Source organism: Papio anubis, chromosome 11 (genome assembly GCF_008728515.1).
Source record: "Papio anubis isolate 15944 chromosome 11, Panubis1.0, whole genome shotgun sequence".
NCBI classification, from domain to species: Eukaryota; Metazoa; Chordata; class Mammalia; order Primates; family Cercopithecidae; genus Papio; species Papio anubis.
In genome coordinates this window covers 67,176,430-67,199,223 of record NC_044986.1, presented here as the reverse complement: position 1 = coordinate 67,199,223, position 22,794 = coordinate 67,176,430, and the positions used below count along the sequence as shown (strand labels likewise).

General features: G+C 52.9%; 1 protein-coding gene across 3 annotated transcripts in view; it reads right to left on the bottom strand.

Moving 5' to 3' along the window:
- The window catches only part of ADAMTS14 (ADAM metallopeptidase with thrombospondin type 1 motif 14), a 107,493-nt gene that overhangs the window by 38,225 nt on the left and 46,474 nt on the right, over positions 1-22,794 (bottom strand). For 2 of the 3 annotated variants that reach the window (XR_004176969.1, XM_009214757.4), the window contains exons 5-14: positions 15,384-15,467; positions 14,511-14,667; positions 12,412-12,517; positions 10,757-10,900; positions 9,481-9,613; positions 7,985-8,098; positions 5,790-5,938; positions 3,665-3,840; positions 1,310-1,443; positions 803-926 (exon numbers count right to left, since the gene is read on the bottom strand). Coding sequence is in view for 2 of the 3 variants with exons in the window: in XM_009214757.4 (XP_009213021.2) it covers positions 803-926; positions 1,310-1,443; positions 3,665-3,840; positions 5,790-5,938; positions 7,985-8,098; positions 9,481-9,613; positions 10,757-10,900; positions 12,412-12,517; positions 14,511-14,667; positions 15,384-15,467 (1,321 nt within the window). In the remaining variant the exon portion in view is untranslated. The remainder of the gene's footprint in view (positions 1-802; positions 927-1,309; positions 1,444-3,664; positions 3,841-5,789; positions 5,939-7,984; positions 8,099-9,480; positions 9,614-10,756; positions 10,901-12,411; positions 12,518-14,510; positions 14,668-15,383; positions 15,468-22,794) is intronic. The other variant, XM_003903821.5, reaches the window with a different exon arrangement.

Sequence of the window (22,794 nt, the reverse complement as noted above, 5' to 3'; positions counted from 1 at the left end):
CCCCTTTACACTAAAGTGTAATGATCTGATATTATTGGGTTCTTTTCCACAGCAAGTTTGGTCAGTTGGAGGTAGAGGAAAGTCAAGGACTCCAAAGATACCAGGAATTCAAAGGTGTCACAGGTTTAAAAATAAGAAAGAGGCCGGGCGGTGGCTCGCTTTTCCGTAATCCCAGCACTTTGGGAGGCCGAGATGGGCTGATCACGAGTCAGAGATCGAGACCACCCTGGCGCACACGTGAAACCCCGCCTCTACTAAAAAATACAAAACTAGCCGGGCGCCGGCGGGCGCTGCATTCCCAGCTACTCGAAGGCTGGGAGGTGAGAATGGCGAACCCGGGAGGCGGAGCTTGCAGTGAGCTGAGATCCGGCCACTGCACTCCAGCCTGGGCGACAGAGCGAGACTCCGTCTCAAAAAAAAAAAAAAAATGAGAAAGAGAGGAAAAGAAAATTATCAGTCCAGTCTTGGCTACCCCTTTAGACCTGTCTGACCTCTCCCTCCCACCAGTAACCCCAGGGTCCAAGGGATGGCCAAGCTCCCATGACAAAACATTGCCTAGCGGGAAAATGCCTCTTGGAGCTCCTGGGCCCCAGACTCAGGGAGGAGCTTGCCTGGAAGGTGAGGTGACTGGCTGCAGCACCTGGCTCACCAGCCTGGGCAGCCCAGGAAGGCCTAGAGATGGGCCCCAGGGCCCCTTCTCCCCACCCCAGACTGTGGCACAGTTCAAGGAGGGAGGGCCCCCCAAGGGACGGCAAGAACTCCAGTCAGCCCTCATCATCCCCCCAGCCCCAGCCCGACTCACCTGCCTGCTTAGAGGCCTTTCCCAGCGTCCCCTTCACAGTCCTGCAGTGGGAGTTGTCACCCCCGCAGACTCCACACTTGTCATCTGCCTTCATGGACCCCACCTCCTTGTCACAGCCGACAGGCTGAGGCCAGAGGTGAGGTCAGTGGGAGGAGGCTCCCCTGCCCCCACCGCCACCCCGGGGCTCCCATTCCCATCCCCAGGCCCTGGTCAGGAGAAGACCTCTGGCCTGAGAGGTGTCCCTGGACAGGATTCTGGCACAAATTCACCGTGGGACCTGGGTGAGGTCTAAACCCGGCATGATGAGGATTCTTGCCATCTCCTCTTCCCTCCAATGGGGCTGAGCAATAATTAACCCCTTCCAGCTCCCCAGGGCTATGCTGAGGACCAACAGGGTGTTGCGAGTGGGCCAGTGAGGCAATGCTCATCTTCCCAGGCAGGAGGAGTTGCAGTGCAGCCCTCCAGTCCCCCTCTGCCGGTAGTCGGGGTGGCCCGGGGTGCACCCACCACACACTCGCCACGCGCACAGACGCTGTATGGGTCCCGGTAGCTGCAGCGTGTCCCATCATGAACCACCTGGTTCATGAACACCACGTCCCCCGTGTCCGCCGACTGGCAGATCAGCTCACACTTCTGCGTATCTGTAGGCAGAGGGACTGTGCTGAGTCCCCAGCTGGGCTCAGAGAAAGTGGCCCAGGACAGATCAGTGCGTGGTCCAGCCAGAAAGCTCCGGGGCCAGCTCTGGGCAGCTGGGGGAGCACTGAGTGTGGTGCTGGGGCTGAAAATCCCTGCTGTGTCACTTATCAGCCATGTGACCTTGGGTAAATGCTCCGACCTCTCCCAGCCTTTGTTCCCTATTTTTATTATCCCTAATCAGTAAAATGTCACATCAGCTTATTGAGAAAAATCGAGTGATAAAGTAATAATAAGCCAACACTTAGTGAATGCTTACTATGTACTAGATATTTCTAAAACCTTCATATGCCCTTAAAATACAGCTTTAATGGCTTTTCATGAATTAACTCATTTAACCCTCTCAATACCTCAATGAGGTAGGTGCTAGCATTACAGAGGAGGAAACTGAGGACCAGAGAGGTTAAGGAACTTGCTCAAGTCCACACAGCCACATGGTAAGTGGTTCAGCCTGGATTGTAACCCAAGCAGTCTGGCTTGAGTCCTGTTCTGACCCTTAAAAAACTTCACTGTGCACATGTATGACATGTGTCTTAACATGTTTGTAAACATTAGAAGGCTGCATGAAAGTAAGGCAGAAAAGGGGTCTGTATCTGGGTTTGCAAAATGGAGCAACAGTCTGGTCCTAACAATTAAATGTTTCCTTCTTTATGTGGGTTATAGATGTCCTAAAAAGGAGGTTCCAGAGAACATATAAACACTTACTGTACTTCTTAGAAAAAAGGAGGTTGGAGGCTTAGCTAACTTCCTGGAATTCGTCTAACAGTCCTGGGAAAAACCCGAAGTCCAGCTGCCCCACAAGCCTCCCAGTCCCTCCTCTCCCCAATGTTGTGGTTGCTGGTTTGGTTTCTGAACAGATCTGGAAGGCTTTCAAACCAAGCTTCCCTCAGCCAATTACTAAGGAACCTGCTGGGCTCTGCTCTGGTCCCTGGGCTCCCAGGACAGCTGGTGACTCCTTGTCTCCAGCAGGAAGGGCTCAAGTCTGGGGCCACAGCCTCCAAGACCACCTTGGATTTCATGCACAGGAACCAGATTCCTGGAGGGACCCGGGTCTCAGGGGGCTCCAATCCAGCACAGGCAGGATCCTGACCCAGGCAGGCAGCTCTCTGGGCAGCAACGGAAGCCAGCCAATAGTGCCAAGGGAGTGGGGAGCTCCCCAGAGTGGGAGGAATCCAAGCAGAGAGAAGACACCCCCTGCAGGGATGCTCTGAAAGAATCTGGCAACGACAGGCCTCTGAGGTCCCTTCCAACCTGAAGAGTCTGTCATTCTAGACAGAGCTGCAGAGCTGAAGGTTCCGGGGTGGAGCCCGGGCTCCGGGGAGGGACGCCCGTCCTGATGGGAGCTGTCTGGGTCAAGGGTTGTGTGATGGAGAATGAGCATCTGTCCATGTGGGACCCACAGAGAGGCTAGCAGGGGAAAGCTGGAATCAGAGGATCACTGAGGGCCCTTCCAGCCGAGGCTCTGACTTGCCACAAATCCCAACGCTTCCCTGGATGCTCTGCCGCTATGGAACCATCACTGGAAACACTCAAAAACAGACGGGAACTGGCACCACTATGGTCCCCAAATTCAGACTCTTTATATGAGTCCAGAAGTCCTGTGTATGTCCCAGGGCAGCCTAGAGAGTCCGTATGAAGATCCCACCAGATCCAACTGCCTGCCTTCCAAAATCATCTCATTGACTCTGCAGAAACCACAGCCCAGTCAGTAAAACCTAAAAACACAGCATGTAATAGGACTGAGCTCCTCAAGACACTGGTCATGCAACGGGAAGGGTGCCTGCACCTGTGTGATTCTTCTCCCTGCAGATAAGGACAGAAGACGAAAGGCAGGCAACCCTAACAGCCAACACTGCTACCGGCCATGGCAACACCTGTGTGTGAAGTGTCCCTTCCTCAAGACGCTTTCCTTGCATCTGCCAGAAAACTGTCATCATAAGTACACAAATCAGGGATGGCCTTGATGGGGATGATGACCCCAGAAGTATGCCAAGAACAGGCCTACACAAGGGTATATGGCGAGCCTGCTGACTGCAGTCTCCCTTTTGGTACCCCCACTGTCCCTCCACCTTCACTGGTGGGTGCGGGGGTGGGAGGCCCTGCCTGGGCACACACAGCCCCCGCAGATGCCCAAGGACATGGGGTGGGAGGGGGGTGGGGCCCGCTTACCGTCGGCAGGCTCATAGGGCACCCAGCTGTGCTTGGCGTTCTGGTGCACGTAGTAGGAATTGCGCTTGGCACACTGCTGCGCCCGGAAGTCCTCGTAGGGCCCAGGGCACTCCTCGCTGTTGCAGACCTGGTACTCGAACATGGGCCCTAAGCACGGGCGGCCTCCATAGGCTGGGCTGGGACAGGCACAGAGAAATGGGTGACCTTGCTGGCTGGGAGGGCTGGGGAGGGCCAGGCTTCCCATATGGCCACCAGGAGCAGCTCAGCCATTCACAATAGCATGACAAGGTCCCTCCACTGACATAAACCAGAGAATGGCTCCCAGGGTGGGGGCTACGGAACTCAGCCTTCCAGGTCCCTCTTCCTCCCTGCTTTACCCTTCCGACATACACCACCTATTCCATGGTGAGTGTGATGGACAGACGTACAGACTGACACAGGGACTGACTAACCCTCTCCAGCTGGGCTGGAAGAGAAATCCGTCTTATTCGCCTTTGTGGGTGTCTTCAACTGTTTTGCAGGCCCTGGCATAGAGCAGGCCCCCATAAACAACTCGGCCACTCCCATTTGCATCCACTTCCACTTAACATCATCATAAACTAAGGAGTGGTAAAAGAAACTTGGATTTGGAATCAGACGAGCTGGCTTCCAAGTCCTGATTGTGCAACCTTGGCCAGGCCACTTAGCCTTGCTGTGGCTTAATTTCCCCTTGAAAACAGGGGGAAAATAATAATCCCTCTTATTTTACATACCTCCTGGTGTGTCTGTGAAGAATAGTAAGAAAAGGTATTTTATAATCATCTATGCTCTCTTCTCCATTAAGTCAAGAGGATTGGGTAAGACTTGATACAAAGTGTCCAAGTGCTGGGGTTAACAGTACCCTACTCATAGACATGTGGGAGAACTGCACAGATTTTTGTACCTAAGTGCTTAGCATCCCACCTAGCACAAAATGCTTAACATACTATAATAATGATTATTATAACAGCAGCTGTCTTCTATTAAGCATTTAATTGTGTGAGCATGATGCTGAGAGCACACATATTATTTCATTTAAGCCTCATAAAATAAAAATAGTTATTACAGAGGAGCTCAATAAATGGTAGCTTTGATACCAATTATACTGAGGGATAATTGTCGGTCTTGCCTGCAAGGTGATTTACTATAACCACAGTCTTTGTATTTCCGAAAGAGGAAAGTTACAAGGCAGTCCATTTTGGTTCATGTGTGTAGAAGGTCAATACGGCTGTCTATATTAACTATATGGCTATATCATCTAAAACAAAGAAACGGCTGCTTCAATAGGCAGTGAGTTTCCCATCCCTAGAGATAAATAACAGAGTATGAATGACCACTCCTGAGGACACCAGAGCCACTGTGACCCTACAATGCTGCGATTCCACAGTCTTCATCATACCTCTCAGTGCTGTGAGGGGTCAGGCCAAGCCTGGTCGTTGTGGGGGTTTGGAATCCCTGCATTCCAAGAGCCAATCGACCCATGCAGCCGGCCTTGGCCAGTCCCCATCTCTCGTGGTGCTGTTCTAAAAAGGCTGCTTCAGCTTGGAGATGGAGATGGAGAACTAGGGCTCAGATGTCCCAGAACCATGGTATAGGGGAGAAGATCCCCATAGAGGGGATGAGAAGGGAGAATGGACATCTCCCCCAGAATGCTAAAACTCAGGAGTGGGGAGGAGAGGAAGGACCTTTGATGTTAGAAAGAGGTAAGTTAAGAAAAATTAAAGGATGATTTTCTCCATGTGGTAGAAAACAAAGTTAGAGAATTGATTCTTCCAACAAAGAGCTTAGATCAGTGTTTCTCAAAGTTTAGCCAGAGGATCGGGGTCATCAGAGGACTTGTTACGTACATAAAGAAGTAGGGCCACCCAGACTCTGGGGAATCTTCTGCACATGAGCTTGAGAACCACTGGTTCAGGCAAACGCACAGAAGGCAGACCTGAGAGTCCTTAGTGGATGCAGGTAGGAGTGATCTGCCTCTACCAGCAATTTTGTGTCCTCATGCACTAGCATACACAACCACCCACAGGGGCCCTTCTCTCCTGCACTGTCTCCCCAGTGACTTCCCCTTCAAGCCCCTGCCCTCCCCACCCTTGCCAAGCACACTCACGGAGGGTTGTTGCAGCTCCGGCTGCGGGATCGCACCCCGCCCCCACATGACCGCGAACATGACCCAAACTTGGTCCAGGAGCTCCAGCCTCCATCCTGGCCGTATGTCTGCTCCGGTGACTTCCAGATGCAGTGACCTTTGAAGCACCACTGGGGCAGAGCAGAGCGCATGAGATCACCCTGGGCTGCTGCTGCTGCTGAGCCCACCCAGGGAGCCAGAAAAAGGGATAGCAAGAGCATGAGCCTGGGTTTAGGCAGAATCCCACCCTAGCACGAGCTGAGCAGCCTTAGACAAAGGGCTTGCCTTTCTGAGCCTGTTCCTCAACAGGACAACGTGGGTAACTGTACCTGCTCATAGCATCTGATGAGGTCATACCCGGTATACAAAGCCCTCCAGAAATGGCAGATCTTATGATGAACAATAATAAATGTGCAATTATTTGCACTCCCGGGAGTAATAAAAGGCTGATAGGAGAGAGATGACACGATCTTCCCACACTAGCTAGAGTTGATCTTGGCTCTGTATCTCAAAATTACCTTCCAGGGATCACAAGATGTGCTTCTGGGAGGCAGGCCAGCCATGTGGGGAGGTCTGTGCATGCAGCGGAAGGAGGGTATGCGTGAAGGATTCCTGGGTTTGAATCCCAGCTCAGCAATACTAGCTATGTGTGGCTACTTTAGCTTGCTGAGCCTCAGTTTACCCACTTGTTAAATGGGACTGCTCTAATATCTCTACAGGCCTTAGCACAGGGCCAGGAAATAGAGGAGGGCCCAACTAGAGGCAACTCCCTTCCCTTTTCCTGTAGGGTAGCACGAAAAAAATGCGCACAAAGCTCTCTGGGCAAAGTTCGTCTCCCGAGAGATGAACTCAGTGGTTCTCAACCTTGGAATCACCTGGGGGAGATTTTACAACTTCAGATGCCTGATCTTCACCCCAGACCAACTGAGTCAGAATCACTAGGGGTAGGAACTTTTGGAGGCACTATAATGAGGTGTAATTTACATACTATATAATTCACTCATTTCAAGTGTGCAATGCAATGACCTTTCATAAATTCACAAAGTTGCCCGGTCGTCACCACAATCCAATTTGAGAATATTCTTATCACTCCAAAAATATCCTCTGTGCCCATCTGCAGTTACTCTTTGTTCTATGGGAGGGGTTTTAAAGCTCCCAGGATGATTCCAATATGCAGCCCAGACTGAGACCCACTGATGAACTGTCCTATGAAACTGTAACTGGGGAGGGTCTGGAACTTTGAAAACACCTGGGAAAACTTGAGAAGTGGAAAGACCTGGAACAGCTATAACCCCTCAAGGACCCGCCAGGCCAGGGGAAGCTCCATCCACCTGTGATAAGACAAGCCCCAGAGCAGCTCAGCAGGACAGGTGTGAATAGGGGGAGCCTGGCTAGGGCAGGAGGCAGGGGGCAGGATGGTGGGGTGGCCCCAGGGCTGGGCTCCTGCTGATGATGGGGAACCACCTCTCCTGTACTTGGCTTCTTCCCCCCTCCCTCACTTGCCTTGACATGAGTCAGTAACCTCAGAACAACTCTGAGGTTGTCAGGTGTTGGCGAGTCAGAAAACTTCAATGAATGGCCCAAGGTCACCACAGTGATCAACGGCAGGGCTGGGAGCAGAGCAGAGCTGGGTTTCAGACCCAGCCACGGGGTCCCCCGGGCAAATGAAGTCCTGGCACCCACATATGCATGAGGGAGCAAACACAGGACACTCATGAAGGTTGGTGTGGGGAGAACACGTGTGTCTCATGCTCAGCGACAGCATGGGGGTGGGTGAGTAGGCAGGACACACAGAGACTTCCCTGCATCCCTTCTCTTCTAATCACTCCCTGTGGAACCCCAACAAGTTCTTTAATTAACCTGCCTGGACCTTATTCTTCTCATTTGTAAAATGGAAGTAAGCCTTCCTGTCAGATGGGCTAGGAGATCATGCTACCCTCAGCCAATTACAGAGGCAAAGGACAGTGGGCTGGGAGAGAAGAAAGGGTATGAGTTTATGGGAAGACGCCACGTGTATGTACCCACACACTGGGCTCACTACTGTCCTTTAGCATCACCCCCAACTCATATAAGCACTTGGAGGGAGGGGTCAGGGTTCCCCCTGGGATCTGCCCCATGCCAGTGATGGATGCCCTGCACCCCAGGAAGGCCACTCCTGCTGCACACCCCACAGGTACCTTGCCGGGTGCACACTCCGTCCCATCCAGCGGGGGCCCCTTCTTGGTCTTGCAGAAGTATGGGTTGTCAGGGTGGCTGCACCACAGCTGCTTGCAGGGCTCAAAGGTCCTGAACTGCATGGCAAGGGAATGGGGTCACCAGGCTGGACTGGCTCGTTGTCCAAGGAGCAAAGGGCAGTGATGGAGAGAAAAGAGGGTGTGATGGGTGCAGGCACCCATGGCACTGCAGGGGAGGCAGCCAGAGCCCCTCACCTGCTTCAGGTTCAACTCTACCCCAAGTGCCAGCAGCCTCCAGGGACCCCTCCTTCCCCCAGGGCACTGAGAAAGAGCCCAGCCATGGCCCATGCTCTCGCCGTTCTCTCTCCAAGGCCTCCCTCCCCCGCTTTACAGAGGCCATTTGTCACTGAGCTGGGACTAGGGTGTGAGGCTCTGGGGAGGTCTAGGTTCACAGTGCCCCTGCCCTGAGCCCTGTGCACATGAGGAGAATTGAGGGAACTGCTGCTTTTCAACCCAGACCCCCCAATACTCCGACGAGGCTGGGACTCCACCTCCCTGTAACTTGGACACCCAGCCGTGCCAGAGGTTGATGACTTTATGTTTCAGATTGTCCAGAAAAGCCATAGTTTCCTTAATATTCCCTCTTATCCCCTGCCAGCCAGACAAGCATCCTATAAGTACAGCATTTGGGCCCTGAAATCCCATGTCCTGGTCCTCTGCCCACAACTCAGGCGCTTTGTCACACCACGTGTCCCAGACAGTGGGGAAGCTGTCCACACATGGTTGGGGGCGCTCCCCATTCCGAGGAGGTGAAAAGAGGGCTGCATTCCCCAGATGGGTAGTATGAAACACTCGGGTCCCCAAGGCCTGCCCCCTTCAGAAAGCCCCCTACCCCTGAGATGGCCCATTCTCTGACAGCTCAGCCTGGGCCCTGGGTGGCAGCTGTTGGGTTCTCTCCTGGGGCACTCTAGCTGATCTCAGGCTCAGTGCTCTCCCCCTGCCCCATCCTGCAGGGTAGGGACAAAGTTATGCTCCCTTGTATCTATGTCCTCAGGCACAGGCAGCAGAGGTGTGGAACTGACGCTCTGGAGAGAGGTGGTGTGCAGGTGCAGCAGGTGGGGAGTTAGACTGAAAGACCTGGCACATCGCCTGAGGGTGTGGGACCTGCTGCTCCACCAGGCCAGAAGCCCAACACCTTGTCTGAAATCTGGGCTTCCTTGCAGGGAATGAGCCCAGCCAGGATCCCATCAGGTGCCCACCCTCTCTGCTCTGCTGTTTCCATCTTTCCCAGGGCTAATGCATTCCCAAGCCACTGCGCCCACCTGCCCCCACAGGTGTTCACTCTGCATCCCTGCATGGTGCCTGGCACTGTGTCTGTGGGCCCATCACCAGGCCCACTGGCCAGCTGGGCAGAAGGTGCTTTATGAATGATCAGCCTGGGCCACAGAAGGACACTGCCCTGGCCCCCACTGCCTGGCAGAGGCCAGACGGCTACTTACTGCCAAGCAGGTCTGGTATCCACTGCCAAAGTCAAAGCGGCACTGCTCATCCATTGAGTAGTCGATCCCAGGCAGCTCTGGGGGCTGGGGCCAGGCAGGATCAAAGGGGTCATCGAGGAGGCAGTCATAGGAGCTGCCAGTGGAAACAAGGAAGGTGAGCCAGGCTGACAGCGGGAAGTCCCAGGCTTTCCCTTCCCAGGGGCTGGGGTTTTCATGAGCAAGGCCTGCAGGAATCTGCACCTGCTATCCCGTGCCCAGCGCTGTCTCTTCCAGGGAGGATGGGCTGCCCTGAGCAGCCCCCTCACTCAGGACCTCACTCCCACCAGTGACGATGTCTGGAAGGGCTCCATTTGCAGCCAAAGGCAAGGGTACCCAGACTGGGATTAGATACTCAGCTCGCAGCTGGATTAGGAGGTCATTTTGCCCACCTTAGAGGGACATGTTATGGCCAAGACTAATAGTTGATTCATGGACAATTTGAGGACTCACTCTGTACTGAAAGGAGAAAAACCAGCCTACTGTGCAGGAGGGACCCTGGACGAGCTGCCCTGGCCAGCTCCTGCATGGGGCTAGTGACCACATTTCTGCCTCCACCTGCCCCCATCTAAATCCACTTGGTCTCCCATTCTCAGGCCTCGAGGTCCTGAGTCTAACACTTGTTCTGTACCTGAACATCCTTAAAGACCCAGGAGCTGACCAGCCAGACCAGAATTGGGAGTGTGCTGCTGGGGCTAAGGATATGAGTGGGGAGAGGAGGAGCTCCCTCCTCAGCATGCCCATTTCCTTGGGGCCTGGGGGAAAGCCACAGTAGCACTGTTCATCCATTGAGAAGTCGATCCTGGGCAGTCGATCCCGGGCTGGAACCAGGTGGGCTCAAAGGGGTCGTTAGGAGCCACTGGGTTTAGAGCCCCAGCCTCAGCCCAGTGGCTCATAACCTTCAGCATGCATAAGTATCACCTGCAATGCTTGATAAATCCTGATTTCTAGACCCAACCCCAGCAGAATCTAACTTACCATCATCCATGAGCCAGGGGGTCTGCATTTTTAATAAGAATTCTATGTAAGTGGTCACCTGAACACATTCCGAAACACTAGGCTAACCCACCTGCGATGCTAATGGGGTATGTTTTAGGCCAGGTTTGGCAGAGAGGCGAGATGAGTCACGGAAGAGTCATGCCGGGGGAGACTTAGGGAAACCAGCCAGCTGTGTGATGTCTGCTCAGAGTGGCAGATCGCATGCTCCCCTATCCCAGCTCTGAGGGCAGGAATAACCTACGGGAGGTAGCGGCTGAGCTCCAGCTTGCTGCAGCGGGACCAATGGAAGCGGTGGAAGGCAGCCTGCACCAGGGGTGCCATGACGCTGCCCAAGCTGGTCTCATCTGCGCAGCCATTCCCCTGACCATCATGCTCCATGCCGAGCCTGGAATGGGGAAGACAGAGGAGTCCTGATACATCCCAGGGGCTCTGCCCCAGGCAGGCAGGCAGGCAGATCAGCAGCAGGAGACCCTGTCCTGAGCTCAGATTGCTCTTCCTGGCCTCAGTTTCCCAACCATGCAGTGGGGAGGACCAACCCTCTCTCCAAGGCTGCTCCCACTGGGATTGGGCTCATCCTGCCCTCCAAGCCTTCGCTCCTGCTGTTCACCACTCCCAGACACCCACCCCTTCCATGAGTTCCACCTATGTTCTTACAGCTTCCAAGGCCAGATCAAGCCCCACCTGGCCACTGGTCCTAGCTGTCTCACCTGTGGGCTCACGTCCACAGCAGGAGCCATCTATCCCACCATTAAAAACTCACAGTCATTCGCTGGCTTCCCACCGAGAGCCTTTGAGTGCAAAGACCAGGTTTCATTCAACTCAACTCAACCTCATTTCTTGAGCCCCTGTAGGTGCCTGCATCTTGAGCCTCTTCAAGACGCTGCAAGGCTGGGCACAGAGCTTTGCACATGGTAGGCACCTACTATAATAACAGTTTACATTTAAAAGTTTGCTCTTCACAATTAGTCATTAATGCCAAATCCCAAGAATTCTAAGTTCTTAAACATTCCCAGATGGCTGCATCTGGCTTTGACTGCTAGGTAGATATGCAGGCCTATAAGCTTGACCTTGTGTCTCCACAAGGAGGGGCTCAGCGGTTCCCCTGGTGTCAGCCCCATGTTGCAGGTGTGAAGAGGAGGTCTCACCTGCCTGGAGGAGCAAAGCTGGGATAAAATCTGACAGGGCTGATGGTGTCCCTTGGTTCTGCCATTGTGATATGGCGTGACCTACTGAACAGTAGCTCATTTGTGTCCACCCAGCATGTAGCCTCTTGAGGGCTTCTGTGTCCTGGCCTCCACTGCAGCCTCATTCCTAGAATGGGGCCTGGTGCATGGTAGGTGCTCAAGAAATACTGAATGAATCAACACACTCTAAACAAAACCCAAAGCCCTAAGATCAGGCAAGCCAGCCTCTGCCTGGCCCGCCTAAGCTCTAAGTGCACCTGTTTACAATGGGCTCAGGCCAGCACTCCAGTGAGTGCTGAGTATCAGGGTGGGCTGGATGGAGTCTTAGAAAGGCCTCAAATGTGGACGTGATGGAAGGAAGCCAGAGATCAAGACCACCCAGAGAGAGCAGCCCTCTGCATGTGATAGGGACACTGCCACTGACCCACCCAAAGGCAGGGCCACATCTGGTCCCCTATGGCCCTGGGATTTGGAGGCTGGGCCCAAGGCAGGCCCAGATTGCTACCCACGCCCCTTGGCTCCTCCCAACTCAGATTAGGGCCTCCCTCTACTGGCAACTGCGGGAGGCCATGCCTCAGTGGCAGGCCAGCTCCCCTGACACCCCCCAGGACACAGGACCAGGCCGAGCTGGGCAAAGTCTCCCACAGCCACAGAACTCCCTGGAGCTCATGGCACAGCTGCCAGTCCCGCCCACCCTGCTGCTGCCACTTACACGTGGCCAGTCTCATGAGCTATCACGAAGGCCGAGGAGAAGCCATCCTCATGGTTGAGGGCACAGCTCCTCAGGGGGTGACACATGCCAGTGACGGGTGCATACCCTGCCGAAGAGAGAAAGAAAAGGTGGAGAGCGAGGTGGAGGGCAGGTGAGGCAGGACATGCTGAGGTCTGTGCCCAGCCCAGCCCTTTGGTCAGTGCTTGGAGCAGGGACGTTCCTGGAGGAAGAAGGATGCTCACAAAGTCCCACCTGCAGCCGAACAAACCTGGGCCAAGCCACCCTCACATCCTAGGGCTTGATGGCTTCCCTCTCGGCCTGCGGCTTCCCAGGGTTTATCAGCACCCCTCTAAACCAGAGAACACCTGGGCCTGCAAACACACTACTTCCACAAGGCCTCCCTCCAGTCCCACAGTCAATCAGCAAACAAGCTCGAAACGCTTTCTGTGCAGGAGTAGAGGGCAGCGTTATGTTAGGTACCACGGGGAAAACAGGGGACTCAGATCCGAGCCTACCCCTGACCCTGCAACACCCCCTACCCACCCATCGCCACAGCTAAAGAGCTGTGGTTTAGCAGGGAGATCATGCGACGAGGCATGGGCTGGAAGGGCTAGAATTCAAGGAGCAAGACAGGCTGCAGCAGGGAGCTGGAGGAAGGGGAAAGGGAATGGTTTGGAAGGAGTTGAGGGGGACCAGGAACAGCTGATGGAGGGCAGTGAGGGACAGCTGAGACAACTCTTCGGAGGTGGGGAGGACACCGGCCAAGGTGCAGGCAGGCCACACAGGAATCATGGCAGTGCAGGGGGGCCGGCACTGGCTAAGCACTACCATGCATGAAGCCTGTGTCCTAGGGGCCTGCAAGGTGGGGATAATGACAAAGGGCATGTCCCTGCCTAGGCCTGCAGTCCCCCCTCCATGTTAGAGGGGCTGAAATGTTCTTTTATTTGACATGGTTTGGGGAGTATAACAAGAGGCTGAGTGGGAAGGAGGTTTCTGGGGCCTCTGTTGTCCTGGAAAGCTGAGATTTGCTCTACATGCGATATAAGTACATGCTCTGTGTGTATATACATGTGTGTGCATGTCTGTGTCCATGTGAGTGCCTGTGCATATGTGTACATGTGTCTTTGTGTCTCTACATGTATGCAGTGTCTCTGTGTGTCTGTGTGTCATGTGTTTGTATATCTGTACATGTACACACTGGCTTATATCTATTTGCATGTATGCATGTGTCTGTGTGTACATGGGCCTGTACATGTGTGTGGATGTCTGTAAGTGTGTGTGTGTGTGTGTGGTGTGTAAAAACCACATTTGGGGCTTCAGTCATTCAGACAAGAAATCTTTTGGGTAGGCAGGGCTGACCAACTAATTTCTAGCATTAAAGCAGAAAAAAATAGAAAGCCTTCAACATGGAAACTGGAGATCCAGTCTGAGTCTCAGATCTGCCTCCTGTCTGCTAAACCACATGGGCAAGTCGCTTCACCACCTCATGGCTCAGTTTCCTCATATGGGTATCAAAGCTGCATGTTTGCAGAGTACTTACAGTTGTCAATACTCTGTCACACACATGTCATGCAGCCCCAGGGCCTTTAGCAGCCCTGGAATGGGGGGAGGCAAATATTGTTATGTTCCCCATTCCACAATTGGGAGGACCCAGGGAGATGAAGAGATCTTGGACCACTGGGCTAGCAAGGTGTGGAGCTGGAGGCAGAGCACAGACTTCCCGTTCTGCAGCCTACACAAGCCCCATCCTAGGTGTCCCACAGTCTGCAATGAAGACAGAAGGACACAGTGTAGGGAGAAGCATCTTGAAGCCTATGGAGGGTCTTCCAGCAGCCAGGCTCTGGGACATTAAGCACAGGACCCAGGGCCTGACCACTCACAGCTGCCTGCAGCCTCCACCAAAATATCGGGGACCAGAGTAGGGACCCCTGTACTTCCCATAGTCTCCAATAAACCATTGCAAAGCTCGCCCCCAACTGTCCAGGTCCTGTCCCTTCAAACCTCCATGTGGTGGACCCCAGGGACAGCTCATCTGCCTCCAGGCCCAGCCTCTGTCTGCCCTGCAAGCTGCACACACCTGGCCATGGCAAATACAGTACCTTGCATACCTGAGGGCCCAAAGTCCTGCCGGGTGAGGAAGACAACATGGTCATGGTGCTCAGCGTGGCCGGGGTCCTGGCGCTGCTGGGAGTGTGCCCAGCGACACACCTGCTCCAGGCTGCGTGAGGGGTTCCCGCGCTCGATCAGGCTCAGGGACTGCAGGGGCCGGGAGAGCACCAACAGCCACATGGAGGGTCAGGGCCCTGGACACAGCAGGCCTCTCTCCTCCCACTTACAGATGGGAATGCTAAGGCCCAGAGGACTGCAGGACCCACCCCAAGATCACCAGCTGTCCCCACTCAGCTGCTGCCGGCACACAGCCCTGCCTGCTTTCGGGGACGTTCACGTGCCATGGTTCAAGAACCATGCTGAGATGCATTTCTGCTGGGAACTTCACACACACAATTTCCAATCCCCTCAACTAACCTGCAAGGCGGCTGCTGTTCTGAGCATTTCCTCTATACTTTGAGTTCATTGTTTTATTTAATCTTCACAATAGCTCTTACAGGAAAGTTTGGTTGCTACCCCCATTTAATAATAAGTGACTGGTGGTCTAAGATTGCAGAGCGCAGGGCACCAGGGCTCAACTAGAACATGACTTGTCTCGATGGCCACCCCACTGTAAGCCCCAATTTCCCCAAGAAGAGGGATCTCCCGGTGATAAAGGTGTGGAATTATCAGTTTCTCAGATTGTAGGAAGCCATCAATCACTGCTTACCACCTCCAAAAGCTCCACCCCTGAAGCCACAATTCTAATAGCCTCAGGTTCTGATTCTGGAGACAAAGTTTCCTGGATGCTTGTCCCTCCAGCCCACACTATCGCTGGTCCAACACTCTGGCCCTACAACCCTTCTGCTGACAAGGTAGTTTACCTGTCGGTAGCCAACCATGATCAAGCGGACGAGGGCAATATTTATATGAACCCCCAGCGACTCATCGTGGTAAATCTCATCTACCTGCAAGAAGAAAATACAGTTTAAGGGAAGGAAACATTCATCACAGGCCTACTGCGTGCCAGGTACTGGGGCAGGTGCCTAACATACGGTATCCAAACCATGACCTTATCAGGCAAGATACCTATCCCTACTTTACAGATAAAGAAACTCAGGCTGAGGGGGCAAAATGATCTGCCCAAGGACATGCTGCTAACAAGCTGCAGAACTGGGATTCACATCCCGGACCACGTAATCCCAACCCTGAGCTCTTTCCACAAAGCCACAGTGTAGAGGGCCTGGTCTCAAACTCAGCAACTCTGACCAAGACTCATCTTTCCACGTCTGGAGAGCCTCTTCCAGACACGTCACCTGGCTCAGGGAACCCCAGGCCACTCGCCCTAATATCCCTGTGTACCTTTCCAGTTGCCACTGGCATAATGTCTGCCCTACAGTGCCCTGGCCCTGGGGAGGCAGCAGTGGACACTCCTCCAGGAGACATACTCCAGGGCCTTGGAGCAGCAGCAGCACCTGGGAGCTTGTGAGAAATGCAGAGCCTTGAGCCCCACCCCAGGCCTCCTGAATAAGGATCTGCAATTGAACAAGATCCCCAGCTGACTGGCAGGCACAGGCAAGTTTGAGGAGCACTGCTCTAGACAATTCCTTTCTCTCACAGGCCCGGGACTGTGGGGCAGTGTCCTGCACAGCTCATCAAAGACTCCAGCCCTTTGCACTCCTCCGCCAGGAAGCTCCTGAACAGTGTCCATGAGGTGGACTCTCGGCCTCTGCTTGTCCACCCCCAAGGACAGGGAGCTCACCCGAGTGGTCCCATTGGATACTCCAGCTTTTTTGTTTTAAATAACCTTGTTTATGAATACAAAACACCTTACTAGAAATAAAAGTTGAAAACTACAAAAAAAGAAGAAAATGAAATCACCAACACTACTGTTAGACAGATATATAATAACCACAGTTAACCTGTATCCTGCCACGTGTGTACATGCATGCATCTTATTTTACAAAATTGGAATCATACTGAATATACTGTTTCTATGTTGCTTGTTTCATAGAACATTATTCAATACATTTAAAAGCTTAATCTCGACTGGGCATAGGCGCAGTGGCTCACGACTGTAATCCTAGTGCTTTAGGAGGCCAAGGTAGGAGGATCACTTGAGGCCAAGACTTTGAAACCAGCCTGGACAACATAGCGAGACCCTGTCTCTACAAAAAAATGCCACTGCTGCCGTCAGGGATGCGATGCCACCAGCCCAGTCAGGGATGCAATGCCGCCGGCGCGGTCAGGGATGCAATGCCGGCGGAAGTGGAACCCAGCCTCTGCCTCCTGCCCATATGGCTTCCTAGGAGCTGGACCAGAGCTCCATGCATAGTCTTGCTCTCACTACTTCCATCTCCCCATGCCCTTCAGCCATCAATTCCTTTCCATTCACAAGCAAAGTGATCAACCTACAACCCACAAAGCAACCATTGTCCACCAAATGGAGAAGAGGAATAGCACTTCCAACCATACAGGCGTGAGAGTCCCATGGCAGGGAGTGAGCCAGGAGGGGATCAGGAGACGTACGCTTTGTGGGCAAACTGTGGGCAGCAGAAGCTGCATGCATTACCGATCCCCAGTCCCAAGCCACTTTCCGCAGTGCCCAGAACTGGCAGCTGCCCCAGTTCATGAATGGACGGACTTCACAGCAGCCAGCGTCAGGCTTCTGCCACAGGCCTTCCTGGCACCCATATCTGGATCCAATTGAGTAGCAAGACCAAAGACCAGCAGCCGCTATGGGAAAGCAGCTCCCCGCCAACACCCCACCACAAGGAACAATGCCAATGCCCATCACAAGAAATGACGATAGTCCAGCGAGCAGCAGGGCTTCCTTCCCAACCTCCTCCCCTCCCCAGTGGGAGTAAAGTGCTCCCATGCATAGAGACAATGTCCTCCTCAATCCATACACCCTAGACTTATCCTAGGAGGGACTTCAGGGTGGAGTGGGGGGCACTCAATCAGTCACACACACACATAGGCTCCCTGGTGGAATTCTAAACTAAGGAGTCTTTGCTGATTGCTGAGATGATCATAGATCTGCAGTAGGGTGACCCTTAAGTAATCCTTACTTCCCAGCCCCTCCAACACTGGATCACGGCCTTCCTTCTGTGCTGGGGTGGGTCTGTGTCGCAGACCTCCCTGAGTGCACTATAAGCAGACTAAGGACAGGATCACAGGCAATGCACGCTCTGCACAGCCCCATCTGTGCCCCACGCATACATATGTAAACCCATCGGTTATCCCGGGAGCAGGAGAAGAAAGGAGTCATTGGGACATTCAGCGGGGGCATCTGCTGGGCCTCTGGGCGTCTGGAAATGCCCAGGGCTGCTGCCTTCCTCCACGTGTCTCTCCTGTAGGGCAGACCATGTGAATTGCTGCCAGAATCCTTCCATATTACTCATTTCTGTACCTCACTCAACAGGCCAAACCCACTCATCAAAGCCTCCAATGACCCTTGCTCCAATAGCTGCCATCTCCAGCTCAGGACACTGAGAGGTCCTTACAGCGGGACTGGGCAGGGGGCTGCTGCCTCTCTGAGCAGGAGATAGAATCACAGCTCAACTGTCCAACACTGGCAGAAGGTGGGGTGAGGGCCCCTGATGCCACCTCCCACTCCCTGGTAACTGGCCTAGATACAAATGCTATGTAAACAGAAAGGGACAGCCCATCTGGAGATACCACTAAGAAGCAACTTGAAACCAAGGGCTTCAGGTGCCTGGTGTTCTGAGGTCTGCAGCACAAGCCCCCCACCCCCACCACCCGGCTCCAGGATCTAGAGAAAAGGGAAACAGTGTCTGGGCAGGAGGGCTCAGGGAAGTCTCAGTGGAGGAGCTGGAATGATCCCTGGACCAAGAAGGCTGTGGGCCCTTAAAAGGAGAGGGGCAGAGGCTTGCAGCAGGGGAGAGGAAGGCAAGAGCCACATGAAGCCACCAAGAGAACTCCAGGGTCACTGGCAACCAAGACAACTAAAGTCAACTGCTTTGGTCTGAATGTTGGTGTTGCCCCAAAATTCGTATGTTGACATCCAACTCCCAAGGGAATGGTATTGGAAGACAGGGCATTAGGGGTAATTAAGTCATAAAGGCAGAGCCCTCCTGAATGGGATTAGTGTCCTTATAAAAGAAGCCCCTGAGAGACCCCCTCACTCCTTCTACCATGTGAGGACACAGTGAGAAGGCACCATCTATGAACCAGAAAGTGGGTGGGCTCTCACCAGTCACCAAATCTGCTGGTGTCCTGATCTTGGACTTCCCAGCTTCCAGAACTGTGAGAAATAAATTTCTATTGTTTCTATGCTACTCACTTAGGATATTTCGTTACAGCAGCCCAAACAGGCTAAGCCATCCCCCTCCATCTGACAGGGAATTTCTTCCCAGCCAGCGCTCACATGTGCCTAGTAGTGGGGAGCTTTTCATCATTGGAAAGTTCCCTGGGGCAGGAGCCCTGTTCAGCCTTCCCACCCACGTCCTCTGCTGGCCTTCAGTCTCCTGCTGGAAGTTTCACTGAGCATGTCTGCTCCCTTCCTGGGGACAGACTGTGATCTCAGTCTCTTATGGACTTCCCTCGAAGTATACCTCTGTCAAAGAAAATAGAGATCACTTACCAAATGGAAAACCTGAATTAGCACCATCTAAGCACCAAGATAAAGAAACCATCAATCTAGAATCCTGAACTCACAAAACCATCTTTTAAGGACCATGGTGAAATGAAGACATTATCAGATAAACAAACACTGTTACACAGACACCACTAAAGGAATGTCAGGGAAGACGGAAAATGATCCCAAAAAGGAAGCCTAAAGCACAAGGAGAAGTTAAGAGTTTTGAGGCTGTGATAGAAAAGGAGCTCAGCAATGAGAAACAGTTGGGTCTTTTCTTATACTAAATAAGGATGATAAAAATAAACTGCTTTTATTTTATTCCCTTTCTCCCCCATTAAAAAAAGGTGGAGTTAGCCCTTCCATTCCAAGTCCCCTGTTCCAGTCCTCTGGGGCCCTGGTATGCTCATCTGCACACACCCCTGCCATCCCCAGCCCTTGAGTAGGAACCTTAGCATCTTTGATTTGGCTCAAGCTGCCTGAGGCTTTGCATGGGCCAAGGAGGTGGCTGGACAAGGCTGCCGTGTCTGGTAGAATTGCAGAGACCATGTGACACATAGCACCACAGCCAGGACCCCAGCTGCTCTGGAACACGCACAGGCGGCTCGCTGACAGGCTCCAACCTGGCTGTGCACCCAGGGCCTGGCCCTGTCTGCCTTGGCCCTCCATGGCTGCCTCCCAAATGCCAGAGGTGAGGCCAGGGAGCTAGCTCAGGGGAGATCACAGATCGCTTCCCATGGTTGGGCATGAGGCAGGATGGCTATAAGGCACACTCACAGGGCAGAACAGAGAGTGTGTCCAGCTTCTCTGCTTCTCACCTCTGCGCCAAGTTCAAAGTCACCTCTGCCAGGACCCCTGCATTAGGATTCAGTACCACATATTGACCTGAGATAACCACTGGGTATGTACCAGAAAAACAAGCAAAGGTCAGGACTCTCTCTGGCCAAGGGGAGAAAAAGCAGCACAAGAGAAGATGGTAGAGGGTACTGGGATCAGAGGGAGGGAGGCACCTCTACTCCCCAAGCACCTACTGTGTGCCAGGCACTGTGCCGAGGGCTTGGCATACAACCTTACAACCACCTTATGGAGAGAGGAATTATTCCCATCTCATAGGCAAGACATCCAAGGTTCAGAGAGGGTAAGTAACTTGCCCAAGGCCATGCAGCTAGAAGTGAGAATGCCAAGAGTTGAACTCAGATCTCTGTGACTCTCAGGCCCCCTTCCTTAGCCACTACATTCAGCTGCTGTCCAGAACTAGTTTCTGTGGCAGGGTGGCTGGGGTGGGCTTTGTCTGGCCCAGGAGAGAGAATGAGGAGAGTTTACAACTCAAGAAGGCTGTAAAAGGTCCACCCACCGCTTGGCAGCCAGGCTCAGGCAGGTATGAAACAGGGAGAGGTGGAGGCCAGTGCTGAAAAAGACCCTGGGGGTATTAAGCCCACCCGCGCTCAAACAGAAGCGGAACGGAGTGGTCTCATCGCCACTAATGGCTGGCACAGCCCACAAGCGCCTCCCCACATCACTTTACTGAATCCTCATGGCGAACGGCCTGGAATTCCTATTATTCTAAAAATAAACTTTATTTTAAAATAACTTTAGATTCAGCTACAAGTTGCAAAGATAGTACAGAAACTCCCCACACCCAATTTATTCCAAATGTTAACATCTTCCATTACTATGGTATGTTTGTCACTGTTAATGAACCAATATTGACATACTGTTATTAACTAAAGTCTACATTCTATTCAGATTTTTCTAGTTTCCCCCAAATGTCCTGGTCCCATCCAGGGTGTTACATTCCATTTAATCTTCCTGTCTCCTTATCCCCTCTGCTCTGTTTCTTCTCTGTGACAGGTTCTCCCGCCTTCTGGTTTTTGATGACTTTAAGTCTTAAGAAGCACTGAGCAGGTATTTTGTGTCCTTCAATTAGGGTATGTCTGATGGTTTTCTCATGGTTAGATGGGGGCTACAGGGGAGGAAGCCCACAGGGGTAAGGTGCATCCTCATCAGGCCATGCGAAGGATGCATGATATCAGCATGACTCATCACTGTTGCTATTGGCCTTCATCACCCGGCTGACGGAGTGTTTGTCAGGTTTCTTCACTGAGAGTTACCCTCTGCTCCCTGATTTCCAGACTGAATTCTTTTAAAGAAAGTCACTATGTGCGGGCCACATCTAGGGAGTGGGGAGTTAAAATCCACCTCCTTGAAGACGGACATGAATAAACTGGAATTACTCTGCATGGGTGATTTGTCCCTTCTTTGTTTATTTATTCCATCATTTATGTTATCAGTATGGACTTTTATCTATTTTACACCTTGGGCTATAATTCTCTGTGATTTGTTTTGTGGCTCAAATTGTCCTAGCTTTGGTGGTTGAGAGCTCTTTGAGTTGGCTCCTGTGTCCCATAAACACACCCCCATGGTTTGGGGATTTGGGATTTGTGTTTTAACACTTCATTACTTTCTGGCTCTAGGAGGTGCTCCGGGGTCATCTTGCATATTCCCCGCCCTAGTCCCAGAGTCAGTCGTTTCTCCAAGGACCTCTGAGGAGAAGGGTATGCTATCCCTGTTTTCAGGGATACAGGCAGGCCCAAAGGTATACAGAAGCTTGCCTGAGGACAGCAATCATGGTCAGAGGACAAGCCCAGGCCTCAGAAAACCTGACCTGCTCATGCGCCTTCCCTGATCACTTACTGCCTCTGAACCTGGGCAGATGTGAGCACCATTGCTTGAAGACAGAGGAACGGCCACAATGACCCCTCCTGTCCTTTCTCAGTCCTCAGGAGACGACAGCAACATGGAGTCTCAGGCCCTGGACCAGCCCTTTGGCGCGCAACCCTGGCCCTTCTCACAAGGCACAAGGTGACTCTGCAGACCACGTGCTCCAGCCCCCAGCGTCCCCGAGACACATGCTGCATCCCATTGAGTCCAACAGGCTCCTCTTTTTCACGTTTACAATCACTGTTGGCCAGGAGGCAGCCCAGGTGTGACTGTCACTGCCAGTGCAAGCAAGAGCCTCTGTCATTCCTGGTGGCTTCACAACCACAGCCCTCATCATTTCAGGTAACAAACCATCAGAGGCAGGAATGTGAATCCTGGGTGTTGTCTGAAAACGTCCCATCGACACCTTGCAGTAAAATCAATATGGCTCCAGCATCAAATCCACAGGATGCTGTCCGTAGGTTCTGTGAAAATCCAGGGATGCCAGTGGAGCCCTCAGGTGGCACCACCCCTGCTCTCGATGGCAGGCAGGACAATGCCGCATGGAAACATCATACACTGAGGACGATGCCGAAACATGACCTGCAAGGGCACCGCTCTGAATGTGAAGAAGTTAGGGGAACTCCTCACCTGTTCATGTTGCCTTATCTGTGTGTATACAAGAGTAACATATGATAGGCCAGGCGTGGTGGCTCACGCCTTTAATCCCAGCACTTTGAGAGGCTGAGGTGGGTGGATCACGAGGTCAGGAGATTGAGACCATCCTGGCTAACGCGGTGAAAACCCATCTGTACTACAAATACAAAAAAAATTAGCCTGGCATGTTGGCAGGCACCTGTAGTCCCAGCTACTTGGGAGGCTGAGGCAAGTGTGAAACTGGGAGGCGGAGCTTGCAGTGGCAGGGCCTGCTGCACTCCAGCACAAACAGAGCAAGACTCCGTCACCAAAAAAAAAAGGAAGTAACATGATAAAGA